Raw genomic sequence first — 18,607 nt, 5'->3', positions numbered from 1 at the left:
GATGAAGTGCACCTTATCTATTTTTTCTTTCATTACTTGTGCTTTTAGTGTTCTATCTAAGAAAGTATTGCATAATCCAAAGTCATGAAGACTTATGCTTATGTTTACTTCTAAGAGTTTTATGGTTTTCATGCATACATTTATATTTATGATTTATTATTAGTTAATTTTTATATATGGTACAAAATAGAGGTCCAAGTTCATTCTTTTTCATGTGGCTATCTAATTGCCTCGGCACCACTTGTTGAAAATATTATTTCTTCCATTGAATTGTCTTGACATCCTTATATAAAAAAATCAATTAACCATAGGATAAGATTTTAAGATGGGAACTGGTGTGATCTGATTCACATTTGAAAAGGATCAATCTCTCCGAAGAATGAGTTATAAAGAGGTGAAAAGGAAGTAGAGAGATCAACTGGGAAGCTGTTATAATAATCCCAGCTAGAGTCCAGTGGTGGCCTAGTCTAGTGGTAGTGAAGGAGATGGAAAGATTTATAGTTTCAAGATTATACTTTGGGGAGAGCATTGACTCAGCTGAATGTTGTTTATTGCTACTTTTCCACTTGTCCATGTAACAACCATCATTTCTACTTTCCCTTGTTATACTTTCTTTCAGGTGGTCTTCAGAATTTTTCCTGTTTTTTTTAACTTTACTTTGATGTTCTTATTTCCTATTTCTCTCGTAAGCCTCAACTTTCCATTACTAAAACTACAAACTTATTTGTATCTACATCTATCATTTCCTACTTTACTATTTCCTTAATTCTTTCAGTTCCCTGAGGAGGTGGAAATCTCTTTTTCCTTTCCCAATTATTTTTTCTATCTCTTCTGTCTTCCATATCTCCCCTTTTAAAAGCATTGTCTCATTAGATGTAAATGTTCTTAGCTGTACCCCATCTTTTTTTCATGTCAGGTTTGTTGAACTGTAATTTACCTATGGTAAAATTCACCCTGTTTAATGCTTACTTAGTTCAGTGAGTTTTGACAAATCTATAGTTGTGAAAACACCATAGTAAAAAAAATAGAACATTTCATCATTCCAGAAAGTTCCCTCATGCACCTTTGCACTCAATCCCTGCCCTCCTTCCTCAGCCCTGGAAACCCTTGATCTCATTTCTGTCCCTTTAGTTTTGCCTTTTCTAGAATGTACTATAATGGAGACATACAGTATATGGTCTTTTGTGATTGGCCTTTCACGTAGCATAATACTTTTGAAACTCATCCATATTATTATACATCTCAGTAGTTTGTTCTTTTTATCATGAAGAAATATTCCATTGCATGAATATGCCATTGTATGGATTATCCATTCATCTCCTGATAGCCTTTTGGGTTCTTTACAGTTTCTGGCTGTTAGGGATAAAACTGCTGTAAACATTCACATACAGGTATTTGCGTGGACCTGTGTTTTCATTTCTCCTGAGTGAATACCTAGGAGTAGAATTGGTGGGTCATATAGTAAGTGTGTGTTTAACTTTATAAGAAACTGTCAGGCTGTTTTCCAAATTGGCTGTACCATTTTGCATTCTCCTCAACAGTTTGTGAGAGTTGTAGTTGCTCTACATTCTCGCCAATCCTTGGTATATTTAATCTTTCATTTTAGCCATTCTAATACATGTGTAGTGGTATCTCACTGTGCTTTTAATTTGCATTTCTCTAATGACTGATGAAGTCTTCTTGAGCTTATTTATCAGCCCTATATATTCTTTGGTGAAGGATCTGTTTAGATCTTTTGTCCATTTTTTAATTGAGTTGTTACTTATTATTGAGTTCTGAGAGTTCTTTATGTCTTCTCAATACACTCCTTTCTTAGACGAGTATTTGTAAATATTTTCTCCCAGTCTATAGCTTGTCTTTTCATTTTCTTAGCAGTGTCTTTCAAAGAGAAGATGATTTTAATTTTGACAAAGTTCAATTTATCATTTTGTTGTGATTGATGATATTTGCTTAGTAATCTGAGATCACAAAGATTTTTCTTTTGTGTGCTAAATATGGAAATATAAATGTGAACAAAATATACAAAGGTACTTGTCTTCATTTTTTTCCCTGTGTTTTCTTCTTATAGTTTTAGCTCTTATGTTTAGGTCTATGATCCATTCGAGTTAATTTTTGTTTGTGTGTGTGTTTTACTTTGTCTGTTTTTGTTAACAAGTTCATTCTGCTACTAGTGATAACAGTAGAGCCTAAAATAAAAGCAGTTTTACAGAGTTCTCTGGATGATTGGAATAATCTAGTTAATTGCATGAAAGATCCAAGTTTTTCATGAAAAAATCCTTTTTAATTTCCAGCTATATTCTAACTTAAATTTTTAACAAAAGAAAATATAATTAATAAATAATAAAAATTCACTATGTGACTTTAATATTTTTAGGCAAGGATCAAAGTTCAGTTTTTTTCATACGGGTTGTTCAGCCGCATTTGTTAAAACTACGATGCTCCCTTATTGAATTTTGATAGCTTTATTGAAAATTGAGTCTACACATGTGGGTTATCCCATCTTTTAGCGAAGACCTCCCTCAACCCAACATGCCCATTAACTAAAAGTTCATCACTTCTACCTCTTCATAGCCGTTCTTTAAAGAGTGTTCTAGACTCACTATTTCTGCTTCCTCACTTCTTATTCCTCACTGGACTGTCTCTACCATTCCATTAAAACAGTTCTTGCCAGAATCACCAGTAATCTCTGTTTTGACATCCAGTGGACACTGTTTTGTTCTTGTCTCATGTGATTCTCAGTGGCCTCATTGATCCCTCCCTTCTCTTTCAAACACTTTCTTCCCTTGACTAAGGTAGCATCCCACCATCCTGCTTATTTTTCTTCTGTTTTTCTATTTGTCCCTATGTGTCTGCTTTGCTAGTTCTTCTTCTTTTGCCTATTTCTTAAACATCAACGTCCCTCAGGATTCTGACCAAAGCCCTTTTTAGTTCTCATTCTATGCACATTCTCTCCTTATTCCCGTCTAATCCCCTTGTTGAAGAATCTCAAATTTATATCTGGCCTAAATCTTTTCTGAGCTTCATTTCTGCATATTTGACTGCCTACCAGGACCATGAGCTCTATGAAGAAAAGTACCTTGTGTATATCTTGTTCACATTTCTATTCCCATGTTTAGCACACAGGACTTCATAACTATTTGTTGACTAAATGAACAAATGAATACATGAACAAAGTAAGCAACCTATGCAGTTGATATAATTCTAGTACAGTATTTTAATATTGGCCCTTTTACTGATAAAACCGAATATATGTAGTGAGTATATAACTATGGCCACAGGAGAAGTAAATTATTTTTAGAATCATGTACTTTGTCTTTGCCATGGCTCAGTTTTCCTTTTACAGTTGGTAGGGAATCTTGGGGTGAAGAGATGGGAATCAGATCCTGGCCAGGGGCCAGGAATGAGATGAGAGAGCAAGGAGACATTTCTTCAGATGTTGCAAACACTGTTTCTCAGGTTTTTTTAGTCCAATAATTTCCTTCAGGAATTAAATTCTCTTGTTTGGGGAATAAAATATTTTAATGGCCCTATTAATTTCTCATTGCAGCTTTAGTTATAATACATTATTTCTCTTTGACTTTTCACCCAAATTTTTCTAAGTCCCTGTAACATTTTTTTCTTAGCCCTAAAATGATTCTCGAGGGTAATATAGGAAGATGTAAACTGGGTAATGTAGATTCTTTTGGATCCAGTATGATGACTATTTTTATGAACTGAGTGTTCACATCAAAGAATGTATATACTTCTTATGGGCTTAGCATTATGCCTGGAGCTTTGGGGTTATTTGTAAAATATCTAAGACACAATCTTCATTGCTGCCCTCAGGGGGCACACAACTTTAGGGGAGATGAGAGCCACAACCAGCAAGTAAACAGCAACATCTGTCAAGCAGTTTGTAGTGTCTGTTGCATATTGCTTGGCAAGAAAAATAGTGTCCTGCCACTAGACATGTATCTTTGACCCTGCCTGTCACTGCAAGCTGTTCTGAAAGTGTTTAGGGTTTATCTATAAATGCCCTTTTTATTTGTTCTGGAGCCTGCAATCCCTTACATTTCTCTATCTTTCTCTCCTACATTTCAGTGAGCGGTTTCTGGTGAGACTGAACAAGAATGGTGGGCCAAGGAACCCAGAGAAGATAGAACGAATGTGTGCCCTTTTTACAGTATGTGCAAATTTTCTTTCCCTTCTCTGCTGTTGACTCTAACCAGGGGCCTGTTATGTGGATATTGTCACCATGGAAACGAGCATTTATTCTTATTTCCCCACACATTGGGGAGAATAGGACTTAATTTATGTTTCTCTCAGGTTTCAATGAAATATTTAAAGACAGCTGAAATTAGCTTCAGTTTTTAATTGAATTTTTTATTAAAGAAATATAATCAAGTGCCTTTTACTGACATACATTTTAGAAGCTACTTTATATGATAATCACTTAAAGTCTGAGAAAAGTCTTTCTTATTATTCTTATTCAAGACCGGTGGACATCCCTGATGTCTAAGTGTAGTTTCTGTAAAGGCATCCGCCAAATTTACCGCTGTGCAGTTTTTTAGTGAGTGCATATAAAGAGAGACAAATGAAGTAGTTCTTATCTTTCAAATACCAAACAGAGGGTCTTTTCCTGCGATAATCTGTACGTCAGTTTTTTCTGAATAACCATGCTTTTGCTCATAGTCTCTGAGATCATGGATTCATTAGCCCAGAGAAGGCTTGGTAATCTGTTTATTGGAATGTGCTAAGCCTCACAATACCACATTGCCTTGTGTATTCTTCATGTTGCTTCTGATTTACTAAATTTTTTCTACTCAGTTAAAAAACTAAATGCTCAGCTTTATTTATTTGAGTTGATTTATTTGCTGAAAAAGAAAACAAGACTGTGTCAAAATTTTAAACCAGTTTGGACTATCGTGGATTTTTTGGACTATCGTGGATTTTTTTATCTGCTTTAGTGATACTGAGATAGATCAAGACCCATTGAGTGTGGGGAGGTGTGATCGTCTCACAATGCCACTGCCCTTGTGTGAGTTGCACAATTGATAGTAGGGTGTCTTAAAGTGGAGTGTCAAAGTCTTACAGTGGAGTTCTTAAAGAAAAATGGAATGTCTCGGGATCTGATATGTGATTTTCTCTTAAAGATAAAATTGGACTTGTTTACCTCACTTTTTTGTTTGTTTACTACAACTTTGTCTTTCAAAATCTCAAACAATATTACTGGAGAATCAGAAACCACTTTCACAAGGATAGCTTTTATTGAAAATGTGCCAGAGGTACAGAAATATTTATAAATCTATCTAAGCTACAGTGATGTTTTGTCCATCTTTGAGCTCAGCATTCAAAGTTTAGGAGACAACACAGGAAGAAAGAGCAAGAAAAGCAGACCCATGAAGCTGGTTAAGGGAGTTGAGATAGTTTAGTCCGGGAAGATCAATGCTTTCTCTTCAATAGGAAAAGAACAAGGGAAAGAGTTCAAAGTGCACTTAATGAGATTTAGGTTAGAGTATTGGGAGAGAGCTTCTGAAGTAAGAGTGCCTAAACACTGAGATAGTTCTCTGGGGCCGCCTTTCTGAAACAGAATTAGAAAGAAATGAGATACTCGTATGTCTAGAATGTCTCAGTCACCTTAGGTTTTTCTAGATCCTGGTTTTCTGGTATTATTTGGTTAAAGCAGCAAAAGAAATTGTTGATTCCTTATTCTTTGGCATTGTGGCAACAGAGCTGTGTGCATGTGCTATCCTTGAATTTGATGAGTGCAGACTTTGTCTCTTAAAAAATGAACTTCATTATAATAATATTTGAATATAATTACAGTAAATCAAAACTTTCATTTTGCTGCATTTTAATTATCTGTATGGGCCCAGAGGGCTAAGCTGTAGCTCCAACTTTATAAATCAGAGATACACCTAACACTCATAATGTGCTCTTATTCTGCCACAATGAGAAGGCACAAGGCTGCTAAAAATACCACTTCTATAGTCCACTTTCCAGTACAGCCCTGGATTTTTTTTAAAAAAGATCCCAAAAGTGATTTGAGGAATTTTTACAAAGCGCATAAGATTTTTGAATAAGATTGTCTTAGCCAAGATTTTCATGTTTTACTTTAAGCTATAAAAAATAATAATTTTGGTGGAACCTGTTTTCTGATTATCTAAGACTTGAATTCCTCCTGTGGGCTAAAAGAATTTTCCAGATTGGTATATATGTGTTACAAAGTTTCAGAATAAATGCAAGAAAATGCAACCACAGCTGTGGTCAGTGCCAACCTCTTAGCTTACCATAGCTTCAGGAAAAGAGGACCATACAAACTGAGCAGTTTTGCAGGATTACTCAAACCGACTTCAGAGCCATATTACAAACAGTCACATTATCCATGGCATAACCTTGTTCTCTGTAAAGCCTGGTTTTTCTAACCTTGTTAGATTTCAGAGCTTCCTGTGCAGGAAGAGTTTTATCCAAAAGGGAGATGTTTCATATTTATGAATGTCTAATACAGTGAAGATTTTTCTGACTTTCAAATTAGAAACAATGGCTGTGTGTATGAGTGTGTAAGAGCATGCCTGTGTATCCACTCATTACTACATATCTAGTGCCTCACACATAGTGCCTGGCAAATACTAAAGCCTCAGTAATCATTTGTTATATAAATAAATATATGTTTATATTTTATTATATTTGAGTGACCAACTCAGAGAATGAACTTGTGCTGTTTTCTCTGCATTAGTTGGAAGTCTATTTTCTACATTTTTTTACACTCTTCCACATTTCAAAATAGAATTTTAGGTAGTAATTCCTTGGAATTAAGAATGAAGTTGATTATTAGTATAATAACATCACGTGTTAAAGTATTGCCTCCTTTTCTGCAGCGTTAGTATGAATAAATTGGCTCTGTTTTGTATTTGTACATTCCATTATCTCTACAGAAAAAGAGCAGTCCAGGCACAGGGAAGTAAATTGACTTTTCCATGTTTCAAATGGCATATCAATAACTGAGTCTAAGATGCTGAGCCCTGAGTCACTGCCCTGTCTACCCACTGTGTAGTTGGGAACCAGCTTCTAGTTCTATAGGACTGGAGAGTATGGTTCAGTGAGTAAATCTAAATTCAAACCCTGCTCACCAGGTGAATGATGAATTGAGTCACCCCTCTTCCCTTCTTGGTTTACAGTCTTGTGAGTATTTTAACATGGATAACCACACCTGGTTCTTAGTCTGGAAGAGTTTATGTTTAGTAATTCTATGGTAACTGTGTTTAACCATGCACTTATATTTAATAAGATAGCTTTTACATTGAAATTTGGCATTGAAATTAAGTAGGACTCACAAGTAATAATTTTAGTTCAAATATTTTCTTGCACTGATTATTATCATATTATGTTTGTTGACCTCAAATAAACACCATAGAGAGTTCTGGGTACCATGTACAACATGGTCAGAAAGAGCCCCTACCCAGCCACTTGGAAAATACCATAAATGATATTTAAGCCTTCTTTCTTTTATTCACTCAGACAGAGCCGAGGCAGAGATCCTGTGCTCTTATATGCAACCCATCTGATTAGTGTTTGTTCATCTTTGGTAACTGGCTTGAATTCTCTAGATTTATTGAGATTGATAATTATTTTGGTCATTTGATAGTTTGGATTAACACAATCTAGTATGTAGAAGGAACCATTTCACTCTGATATGTGTCAAATGTTTCTGTATCCTTCAGTAATAGACATGTTTCAATCCCCAAAGCACATGAAAATGGTAATCTGCTTTTCAATTTCTATTTGTTATTTAGTAGCTCTCTTAATAAGTTTCAAAATACAATGCTATTTTAAGAATATCATTTTAAATTCTATTTCTAAATTAAAGGAATTAGTTAAATGGAGCCTGAAACATCCTTTTTCAATATCAAAAGACAGCTTTTTTTGTAAAAATGTATCTTTGTGATTCCAGAGATAGCAATTTATGTAAATTATTTTGTAATGTATTTTATTGTAAGCATATTTCATTGTTCTATCAAGTATTTGGTGAAATATTATAACCATTTAGAATCTAAAAGTTTCAATTTTACCATTACACATTACTTTTTAATGTTTCCTTTGCTCTCATATGTTTGAGACCACTCTAGAGGGCAGAGCTGGGACTAAGGTGAGATAACCAAAGTACAGAATCCTGAGAGTGAGACCTCCTTAAATTTTGCACCTTAGCTGTTTTGCTTGTCTTGCCGTAGTCCTAACCCTGCAATAAGGTATAAAAATAAAGCAAACATGGGGACTCGATCTCAAAGCTCATTCGAAATTTTGACTGCCACTTGATTGTCCCTCTTCCTGCTTTATTGAAGAGAGAAAAACATCTGGGACCAATCAGAAGATGAAAGATGGGAAGGAAATGAAACTAAGGGACTTTTTCCTAGAAGCAGAAAGGAAATAATGGGAACCTGATTTGGAGGTTACTCCATATTCACAACAATGGCTTGGAGTGAGCAGCAAGTTAATGATCTGGTGAAAAGTGTGAAACAGGATATATATTTAAAAAGTTTTATTAATTGAAGTACAGTGTGTTAAAGTATAAGTACCCATAAACAAACATTTTATTTCAAAATGCCTTCTGAACAAATAATTTAATGTATAAAATTATTTCCATAACTGTAGTTTTAAAAGTTTCTGATTCTGAATCAGATTTGTTTACTTAAAGGAAGCCCCTAAAATTTTCCAGATAACATTATTTTCAGCTTTATACTTCAGTACAAATGGTAAATGTCTAAAGGTAGAAATGGAGATCAAATTAAGCTCAGCTGCTGTGATAGTGTATAATAATCATTTGTGGACAACAGAATAAATGTAAAATTAGTAACGGATAAACTTGTAGATTTTCAGTTGTTAATGAGCTTTTTGGTGTTTTCTTACTTTTCTCTGCATTGAACATTTCTTTTGTTAAAAAATGTGTGGGGTTTTTTGAGGAAGATTAGCCCTGAGCTAACATCTGCCATCAATCCTCTTCTTTTTTTGCTGAGGAAGATTGGCCCTAAGCTAACATCTGTGCCCATCTTCCTCTATTTTATATGTGGGATGCCTGCCACAGCATGGCTAGATAAGTGGTGCATAGGTCCGCGCTCAAGATCCACACAGGTGAACCCCAGGCTGCCAAAGATGCCAGCTTAACTGCTATGCCACCAGGCTGGCCCCACAAAATATTTTTATGTGATGTTAGAATAAACATGGGTAAGGCAATATCGTGAAGATTTCTAATGTGAAAACACTTATAGATATTTGTTAGTTCTAAATAAGAGCTGGAAAAATATGGTCAATAAAATAAACTTCCCAAGGCATATAAGATATCCAAACTTTCACTGCAGCAATCTTATAAACATTAAACTGCTATGAATCCCCCTCCTCCACCTATAACATACACTAAAAGTGACAAAAGCAAACCATTATGAGGTTCAAAATGAAATTTTAATTCTTTTCTGTGTATTCATTGCCTTAATTTACTTATTTTTTCTCTTCTCTTAGGATCTGAGCAGCAAAGATATGAAGAGAGATTTATATATAATTGCCCATGTGATACGAATAGGTACTGTCCACCTTGTCTATTCACATGATTAAGACCAGCCCAACTTGGGATAAGTATCTACTATGTATGAGCTTTGTCTTTTCCCTAGATCTTACCTGTTATGTCAGGTCTCAGGAGTAGAGTTCAGCTTGTATTACAGTTCTTCTTTAAGCTCAGCTACTGTCATAGCTGAGTTTGATATAAAGGAATGCATATTTTTTTCACTTGAAATCTTCTGCTTCCTATTTGTTTTTCGTACCCAAACTCTTTTTTCCAAGTGGTCTACTTTTTGACATTCTCTTCCTCACAATACCCTGCTTCTGTACCAGCCCTCCATCTCAGAGATCTTATAGAAGGTTGCCAGAGTTACCAGTTTAACAGGTGATAAATTGCTTTGCTGTGTTTCATATCCACAAGTGTCTATCTATGCTATTTTCTACAAAATTACTGTGCTTACTGCAGTAGGTGAAAGGTATCTCACTTATACCCCAACTCAAGATGAAAAAAGTGATTTTTGTTACTGCTCTGTGGTTGGTTTCCCAGCCTTATTTCAAGTTTATGACATAATCTGGGGGGCTGTGACTAACCAAGTCTTCCTCCATAGATTTAGGCTCTGGCGTATCTTGTACATTTTTGTCAAAGGATATTTTTTAATGCTTTGCCAACAAAACAACTGTTTTGCTGTACTTTTCATTTTTGTTTTGCTGTACCTAATAAAGCATTTGTTGAGGTTCAAGTTTTGCATTTGTAAGTCCTTTTGCTACTGTAGGTACAACCTTGGTAAGCTGGAAAATCAAGCTTTCGTCTACTTTCTGAGACTGCTTTCACTCCCAGAGTGGTTTTGGAGCAGTTTTGGCACAAAATTTGGTTGGAAAAATAATAAATTGTCCTCCTTATCTGTGCATACATAGTTTTTACCTGGCAGCTAAAATACTAAACTTTGTATCTTTAATATGCCTAAAAAGTTTAACTGTTAGCACACTATTTTTTCTAAGAAATTCATGAAACCACTGTTTTATTTTTATATGATTAATAAATGGACTGTTGGTGTTGAGGTACATTGTAAGGACGATTGATTGAATGTGGTGCAGGGGAAGATCCCTGGCCAAAGGCCTGTTTTGCATTCCTCCACATAAATATCCTTGCATCTTTGGATGACTCCCTTCACTCCTAAATTAGTCTTCCAGTTTAGAGGATCTCTAAGCTGCCTATAGCTCTGGCATCCTTGGATGAAAATCAGGTGATGCTGAAGAGAAATTTGGAATTCTTAATCTGACTGGTGTTTTCTGCTGTACGCCAGGCCGGATGCTCCTGAATGACTCAAAGAAGGGCCCTGCTCACCTGCACTACCGGCGACCGTATGGCTGTGCAGTCCTAAGTATCCTGGATGTCCTACAGTCGCTCACAGAATTAAAGGAAGAAAAGGATTTTGTTCTTAAGGTTTACACGTGAGTAATGGATGTTGGAAATGTTAATGATTGGCAACATTAGACATCCCAGCACTGTTGACAGTTCTCAAGCTTTGTGGGACACAGAATCTTCAAGATATGTTGGATAGGGAGTTTTTTGAAAATGCAGAGACTTCGAATAAGGTTTGGGTTGGGGCTTAAACAGCTATATTTTAAATAAGTTTCCCAGGTGATTCTGAATCAGCTGAATTTGGAACCTTCTGTCCTAAAGTAAAAGTCTGGTAGTACACATTTCCTCTTCTATCCAGGATTAACCAACCTTATATATTCACAGGAAAACTAATAATGTAATTTCTCATGTGTTTTGGATATAAAAGAGTCCTCCGTGTCTAATACTTGCCCACCAGCTATTGTAACTGAGCTGGTTACTGATGCAGATTTCTTCAAAGAATGACCACAAGTCAAGGTGCCCTATCTTTGAAGAAAAGCCAGTTTTTCTGAGGAGCTGAGGTTTCACTCTTCACTTCTGCCACCACAGATCTGTAAGACACGTCCAACCAGGTGTGGCATTATTTTTAGTGTTCATAAGCCAAAGGGTCTGCCTTATAGAAGCAGTATGTTTCCTCCTGACTCTTGTTAAGCAATAGAAAAAAACAAGGAAAAGAAACACAGAATCCAGGCATATCATCTGGATTTGCTTACAGAGACTTAGGCATGAATAGTAGTACTGAAAACATGATCAGTCTTGAGGGTTTTTTTGGGTTTTTTTGTAAGGAAGATTGTCCCTAAGCTAACATCTGTTGCCAATCTTCCCCTTTTTGCTTGAGGAAGAGTGTCACTGAGCTGACAGCTGTGCCAATCGTCCTCCATTTTATGTGGGATGCTGCCACAGTGTGGCCTTACAAGCAGTGCTAGGTCCACACCCAGGATGCAAACCTGCAAACACTGGACTGCAGAAGTGGAGCACATGAACTTAACCACTACCCCGCTGGGCCGGCCCCGTAGTGAGTTTTTAAAGCAGCTGTATTTCTAACTGTGAGATTTTTTTTTTAAAATCTGTCCTCTTTTGGTTTCAACCCAATATTGTTTTTCCAAATTAAATCTTATACTGCCAATCACCATGTTAATATATCTTCACCATAATATTGTATGGATATTTTTCTGTATTATCTGTCCTATCTGATTCAGTCAGGAAATGAACTTAATTCATAATTACACTTAATTTGGACCTTTATGTAATCAACCACATTTTATTAAAGTTCCACTTTAACATCTAAAATATAAATCCTACATAATTCCATCCATAATATCTTAATTGCTCCATAATGGTCACATAAAATGTCACCTGTTTTCAATAGTAATACCAGTGTACATTTGTTTAGTGCTCTGTGCTCTTTCAGAGCTCTTCTGGATGTATAATCACATTGAAACTTTATACCAATCTTGTGCACTGAGTGGGGGTTCACCATCTTACTGAGGAAGAGATGGTCAACACCATGGTTAAGTAAGTGACTCGGCAAATTAATGACATTTCTTAGAAGAACAAGAGAATGGTAGTAATCATATTTTAATTTAAAAAAATTAATCTTTTATTTAACCTATAGTGATTCAAAAACAGCAACAATAACAAAAAATGCTAGGAATAGAAGTCATGTCACAGGCTTTATAGAACAGGTTATTTTTAAAATGTTAATTCTTCCTTATGGTCAATGTTTAGTTTTTATTGCTGTTGGGTTATCATACTTCTTATTAACCAGTAATAATAAAGGCACAAATTAGGTTAGAAAACTGCATTAATATTTCTGTTACTAAAAATTTGGACATTTCTATCCTGAAGGAAACCCAAATAGAAATAAATGCAGCATATATAATCATCCATCACAAAGGTCCATGTAAGAACATAGATCATACGGTACAACAGCTGCTGTAAAAGAGCATTTGAGAAAAATCAGAATGCCTAGACCAAAAGACAGAAGAAAGCCCATCCATATCAATTATAACAGTAAATATAATTGAGATGAAAGAAAACCCTATTAGATAAAAATTCTGGAAAAAGAGTCCAAAAAAATCCATCTATGTGATATAGTAAGAGACAAAGATAGTGGGAGACACAAAAAGATTAAAGCCGGCTAAGTATAGTAGTCAAATACAAACAAAATGAAAATATGTCACAATATTAATGATAAATTAAGGTAAAATCTATGGAATGAGTGTCCTGTGTCAGGAAAATCAGGGATTGATAGAAAAAGAACACACACACTGTAAGGTTAAATTTGATTTCCTATTTATCCTCCAAGAACTCATGATCTCACGGGAAGCGAAGTGACTTCTCAGGCCAGGCACAGACACAGCACATGACAGCACCACTCACTCCCTCAGCCCCAGAATCCCCAGCAGGACCAGCCCCTGATTACTTGGTCTCTGCAAAGTAGAGGGTTACTTCTATGCTACCCATTAAACTCAGGGTTCCTACCTCCATTCTGGAGACATTTGCCCAACAGTCCATGTACTTCAGTTTAAAGAAATCTTGACCAAACTCAGCCTTAACATACCTACTTCCTTAACTGGGGGAGAGAAAGCAGGATGAGAGTCTAGGTGTCCTTGCCAACATCTCTGCCTCTATCTCACCTGTGTTCCAGAAAGCCCTTTTTTTCCCCTCAACAGGGATAGAAAGAGCTTTTATACCAATACATGGTGGAATGTATGGTGAAGATCTGGTTGTCATGACCTTTATGTATATAACTAACATGCCTCTTCACAGGTAAGAAGACAAAAATAAATAAGGTTGGAGACAAATATCTAAATCAGATAAATAAATCTGACTTAGGAGAGAATCTGAGTAAAATTGATGTGACAGATAATGACAGTCATCATTGTTACGCACTCATCATGAGCTGTTACTGTCTGTCTTTTACAGATGAGGAAACAGGGCAGAGGATGGTGAGGCATGTGCCTGAGCAGCCTGGTTAAGAGACCATACTCTTAGCCACTTTTTCTCCTACCTCTAAGTAGGGTGAGCATAATTTATCATCTAAATCAGGACTCTGTAATAGTCAAAAGGAGTGATGTTGATGCCAGCACAGTAGGTATAACCAGAATATCCCAGCTCCCCAAGCCATATGTCTCCCAGCTCTAAGCAAATTTTTTGTCCAACAAACAGAATATATCTTTTCTGCTGCTCATGGAACACTTACAAAATTTATTCATAGAAAAAATTTCTATAAATTCCACAAGGCACAAGCCGCATTTTCTGATCACCATGCAGTTAGCATAGAATACATCAGAGGGGAAAAAACTATGCAATCATCCTAATATCAAAAAAGATACTTGACAAAAGTCAACCTTCATTCCCCATTATTTAATAATTTCTGCTTAGTAAACTAAGAATAAAATTCTGTTTTTGCAGTTTGAGGGGGCTAATGGATATCAATAGATTGGTTCTGAGATTAGAATGTTAAGCAAGTGTATATAAAAACGGCTATACAATGTAGAGTAGCATAGATATAAATTTGCAGTGTGTATATATATGTAAGTAGTACAGATAAGTGTGTCACCTTTATTAGTGACAAAACTTAGATTTGAGATTATAGTCTAGATCTGTGAGCCACGTGGACTTTTGTATTTGTTTCCTATGACTAGTATAACAAATTACCACAAATTTGGTGGTTTAAAGCAAAAGAAATTTGATCTCAATCTGAAGGCCAGAAGTCCTGAATCAAGATGCCAGCAGGACAACACTCCTTCTGGAGTCTCTAGGGTAAAATCTGCTCTTTGCATCTTCCAGCTTCTGATGGCCATAGCATGCCTTAACTTGGGGCTTCATCACTCCAGTCTCTGCTTCTGTGGTCACATTGCTTCCTCTTCTGTCTGTATCTTTTTCTCTTCTGTCTATCTTAAATTTCCCTCTGCCTTTTTCTGAGAACATTTGTCGTTGAACTTGGGCTCAACCAGATAGTCCAAGATAATCTCCTCATCTGAAGATCCTTAACTAATTACACCCATGAAGACCATTTTTTCAAATAAGGCAGTATTCACAGGTTCCAGGGATTAGGATACGGACATATCTTTTTACCATTCAACCCACTACAAGTTGTGATTAACATAACCCTGAATTAGAAAGACTTTTAAAGTCACCATCATTGTGGAGCCTGGTGGTGCAGAGATTGTATGCTTTCTGCAAACAGGTTGGTCCCAAAAGGAAAGAGGAAGAACTGAGATGTTCATGCCTGGGTCCTTCTCCTGGAAGCACTGGCCAAAGAAGTCACTTCTTCTCCCAGGAAAGTGATGGAAGGGACAGAGGTGTTACTCATGGAAGCCCTTCTACCACCTGAAAATAAAAGTAAAAATAAGTATTCCTGAAAGGTGCCATCAGCATCATGGCAGAGTGAGTTGTTCCCTTTGTTTCTCCCCTGTAAGTTACAACCAGTAGGACATCCATGGCCCAACAAAAGATTCTCTGCACAGCACACCAGAATGCCTGAGAGATCCATAGATCTATACATCTGAAGGTGGGTGGACTGGACCTCCTGGAGACATTGAAACAAGGGGAGCAGTAGCAGCAGCTCCTGAGACTAGAAGCTCCAGGGCTGCAGCCATGCCTGCAACCAGAGGTCCCAGGAGCTGCAGTAATGCCCATGAATGGAGGCCCCAGGAACCCAGGCAGCCCATGCTCCCAGCGGCACCAGAAAATGCTGAGGGACCCATACCAGAGGCTCCAGGAACCACAACTGTACCTCTAACCCAGCCTCCTCCTACATCCAAGACCCCAGGCCCCCAACAGCAGCGGAAGTGTCTGTGACCTGAGGTTCTAGGAACCATGCTGGCACCCAAGACCAGAGGCTTCAGGAGCCCTGGCAGTGCTTGCAACCCAGATAGCCCTACCCCTGTGGCAGTAGCATTGTTGCCCATGACCCCAGCTCACCTGGCAGCAGTGGTGACACCTACGAACCCAGTGGCCCTGGCAGCATGGTACCAGTGCCCCCAGAAAATCTGGGAGTAGCAGTGCCTGAGCCCTTGGAGAGCCAGGTAACAGCAACAGCAGAGCCCACAACTTTAGTCCCCCCTTAGCTGCAGCTGTGCTCACAACTTTGACTCCCCAACCTGTAGCAAGAGTGCCTGCAGACCCAACAAACCTGGACATGGCAGAGGTGCTTGTGACTCCAGTTCCCATCCCACTCTTCTCCTTCCTGTGCCATGGCGAGGGATTCCATGACCCAGGCTACCCCAGAAGCAGCAGACGTGCTTGCCAGCCCACTGACTCTGGTGGTGACACCCATCATTGCAGCAATATCATAAGCAGCAAGGCACCAGCAACCTCAGAGGCACAAGCAGGACAACAAGGGCACTGATAATAACACTTCTGGCAGAGGCAATGGAAGGTGGGAAGCACAGGCTCTCAAATACAACCAGAGGCAGCTCAGAATCAAAGAAAACAAAGCCTTACCCAAATAAGAAACTTGTTTGCTATTACGAACGTGCCGGCAGAGGACCAACTCGTCAAGGACCATGAAAAACTACAGTAACATGGTATCACAAAAAGAAAATGAAAACTCTCCAGCAACCCAACTTGAAGTCACAGAAGATTGTGATCTAGCTGACAGAGAATTCAAAATAGCTGTCATGAAGAAACTCAACAAATTACAAGAAAACTCAGAAAGACTCAATTAGCTCAGGAATAAAATTAATGAACAGAAGGAGTACTTCACCAAAGAGATTGAAAGTCTTAAAAAAGAACCAAACAGAAATTCTGGAGCTGATGAACATAATGCATGAGATGAAGAATAAAGTAGAAAGCATTGGAAATAGAGCAGACCATGTGGAAGAGAGAATTAGCTAGCTTGAAGATAGAAATCTAGAAATGATTCAGATGGAAGAGGAGAGAGAACTAAGATTTTTTAAAATGGAGAAATTCTACAAGAATATTTGACTCAAATACCTATCTGCAATGTAAGGATAATGGGTATCCCAGAAGAAGAAGAGAGGGAGAAGGGAGCAGAGCGCTTATTTAATGAATTAATAGCTGAGAACTTCCCAAACCTGGGGAAAGAACTGGATATACAAGTACATGAGGGTAACAGAACACCTAATTATCTCAAAAGACTTTCTCCAAGACATATCATATTAAAAGACCTTCTCCAACGCACATTCTGTCAAAATTCAATGATAACAAATATTAAGGGTGGCCAGAGAGAAGAAAATAATAACCTACAAAGGAACTCCCATTAGGCTATCAGCAGATTTTTCAGCAGAAACACTGCAGGTCAGAAGACAGTGGAATGATATATTTAAAATATTGAATGATAAAAAGTGTCAGCTAACAATACTCTATCCAACAAAGTTATCTTTCAAATATGAAGGAGAAATAAAGGCTTTCCCAGACAAACAAAAGCTGAGGGAGTTCATCACCACTAGACCTGTCTTACCAGAAATCTTGAAAAGAGCTCTCCTGCCTGAAGCAAGAAAGCAAAGGTATACAAAGCTTTAACCAAGGTGATAAGTAGACAGAGTCAGAAAATTGTAACTCTGTATCAGAACAGGTTAATAAACACTTAATTATAACATAACAGCTAAAGGGAAAGGAAGCATTAAAGATAACTGTAACCACTTCAATTTGATAACAAACTCACAATAGAAAAAGGGATAATTTGGGTCAACAAAAATGTAGAAGGGGAAGAGGAAGAGGATGAAACCTGCATAGGCAAATGGAGATGAGACACTATCAGTAGAAAGGGGCTACCTCAGCGTGACCGGGGATCATCCAGGACTCCTGCTGCTGGTTCAGTGGAAACCCGCTGACGGGGGGAAAGCTTCCGTCCCCGGCGACCCCATAAACCCAAGGCCTTGGGAGATCAGAGAACAGAAGTGATCTGAATCCAGATCAGGCGCGAGAATAGCAGCCCCTCCCTCCCGGCAAAGCCACTGGGCGCAGCCATCTGGCCTGTAGGCGGAGAGCTCACAACACGTGGCTCTCGACCCCCATTAGTGATGACAGGCTGTAACTGCAACCGAATTCTACCACCATGGGAAAAAAACCGCTCCTCTACCATCCAGCAATTTATAAAAGACCCAGACCAGAAGGAAAACAATAAAAACATAGAATTAAGTCCTGAGGACTTGGAATTAGGTAAACTAAGTGATAATGAGTTCAGAGCAGCTATAATCAAAAAACTCAATGAGGTAGAGAGAAAGATAGAGAAACAAGCCAAGTTCTGGAGTTACTTCACAAAAGAGATTGAAATCATAAAGAAGAATCAAACAGAATTACTAGAGATGAAAAACACAATGGACCAGATAAAACAGAATACGGATTCCCTGAATGCCCGTGTAGATACCATAGAAGAGAAAATTAACATAATTGAAGATAGACGTGCTGAATGGCTCCAGAGGAAGAAAGAGAACTAAGAATTTAAAAAAATGAGGAAAATCTCCGCGAGATAGTGGATTCAATGAGGAGTAAGAACATAAGGATCATAGGAATTCCCGAGAATGTGGAAAAGGAAAATGGAGTAGAAAGTATGCTTAACGAAATTATTGAAGAGAACTTCCCAAATCTAGGGATTGAGGGAGAAATGTGTGTAGAGGAAGCTTTCAGATCTCCTAGATTTGTCAATGTAAAAAGACCTACTGCAAGGCACATAGTAGTAAAATTGGCAAGAAGGAAAGATAAGGA

The 18,607-nt window shown here is 37.5% G+C and overlaps 1 protein-coding gene across 38 annotated transcripts in view; it reads left to right on the top strand.

Annotated features, from left to right (window-relative positions):
* DOCK3 (dedicator of cytokinesis 3) overlaps positions 1 to 18,607 on the top strand; it is a 437,902-nt gene that overhangs the window by 297,923 nt on the left and 121,372 nt on the right. For all 38 annotated transcript variants that reach the window (XR_011426887.1, XR_011426886.1, XR_011426884.1 and 35 more), the window contains 3 exons: positions 4,081 to 4,162; positions 9,490 to 9,550; positions 10,830 to 10,977. Coding sequence is in view for 34 of the 38 variants with exons in the window: in XM_023621222.2 (XP_023476990.2) it covers positions 4,081 to 4,162; positions 9,490 to 9,550; positions 10,830 to 10,977 (291 nt within the window). In the remaining 4 variants the exon portion in view is untranslated. The remainder of the gene's footprint in view (positions 1 to 4,080; positions 4,163 to 9,489; positions 9,551 to 10,829; positions 10,978 to 18,607) is intronic.

This window comes from Equus caballus, chromosome 16 (genome assembly GCF_041296265.1).
Source record: "Equus caballus isolate H_3958 breed thoroughbred chromosome 16, TB-T2T, whole genome shotgun sequence".
Taxonomy (NCBI): domain Eukaryota; kingdom Metazoa; phylum Chordata; class Mammalia; order Perissodactyla; family Equidae; genus Equus; species Equus caballus.
Note: the sequence above shows the minus strand (reverse complement) of the source record. Positions and strands in the feature narration are given on the sequence as shown.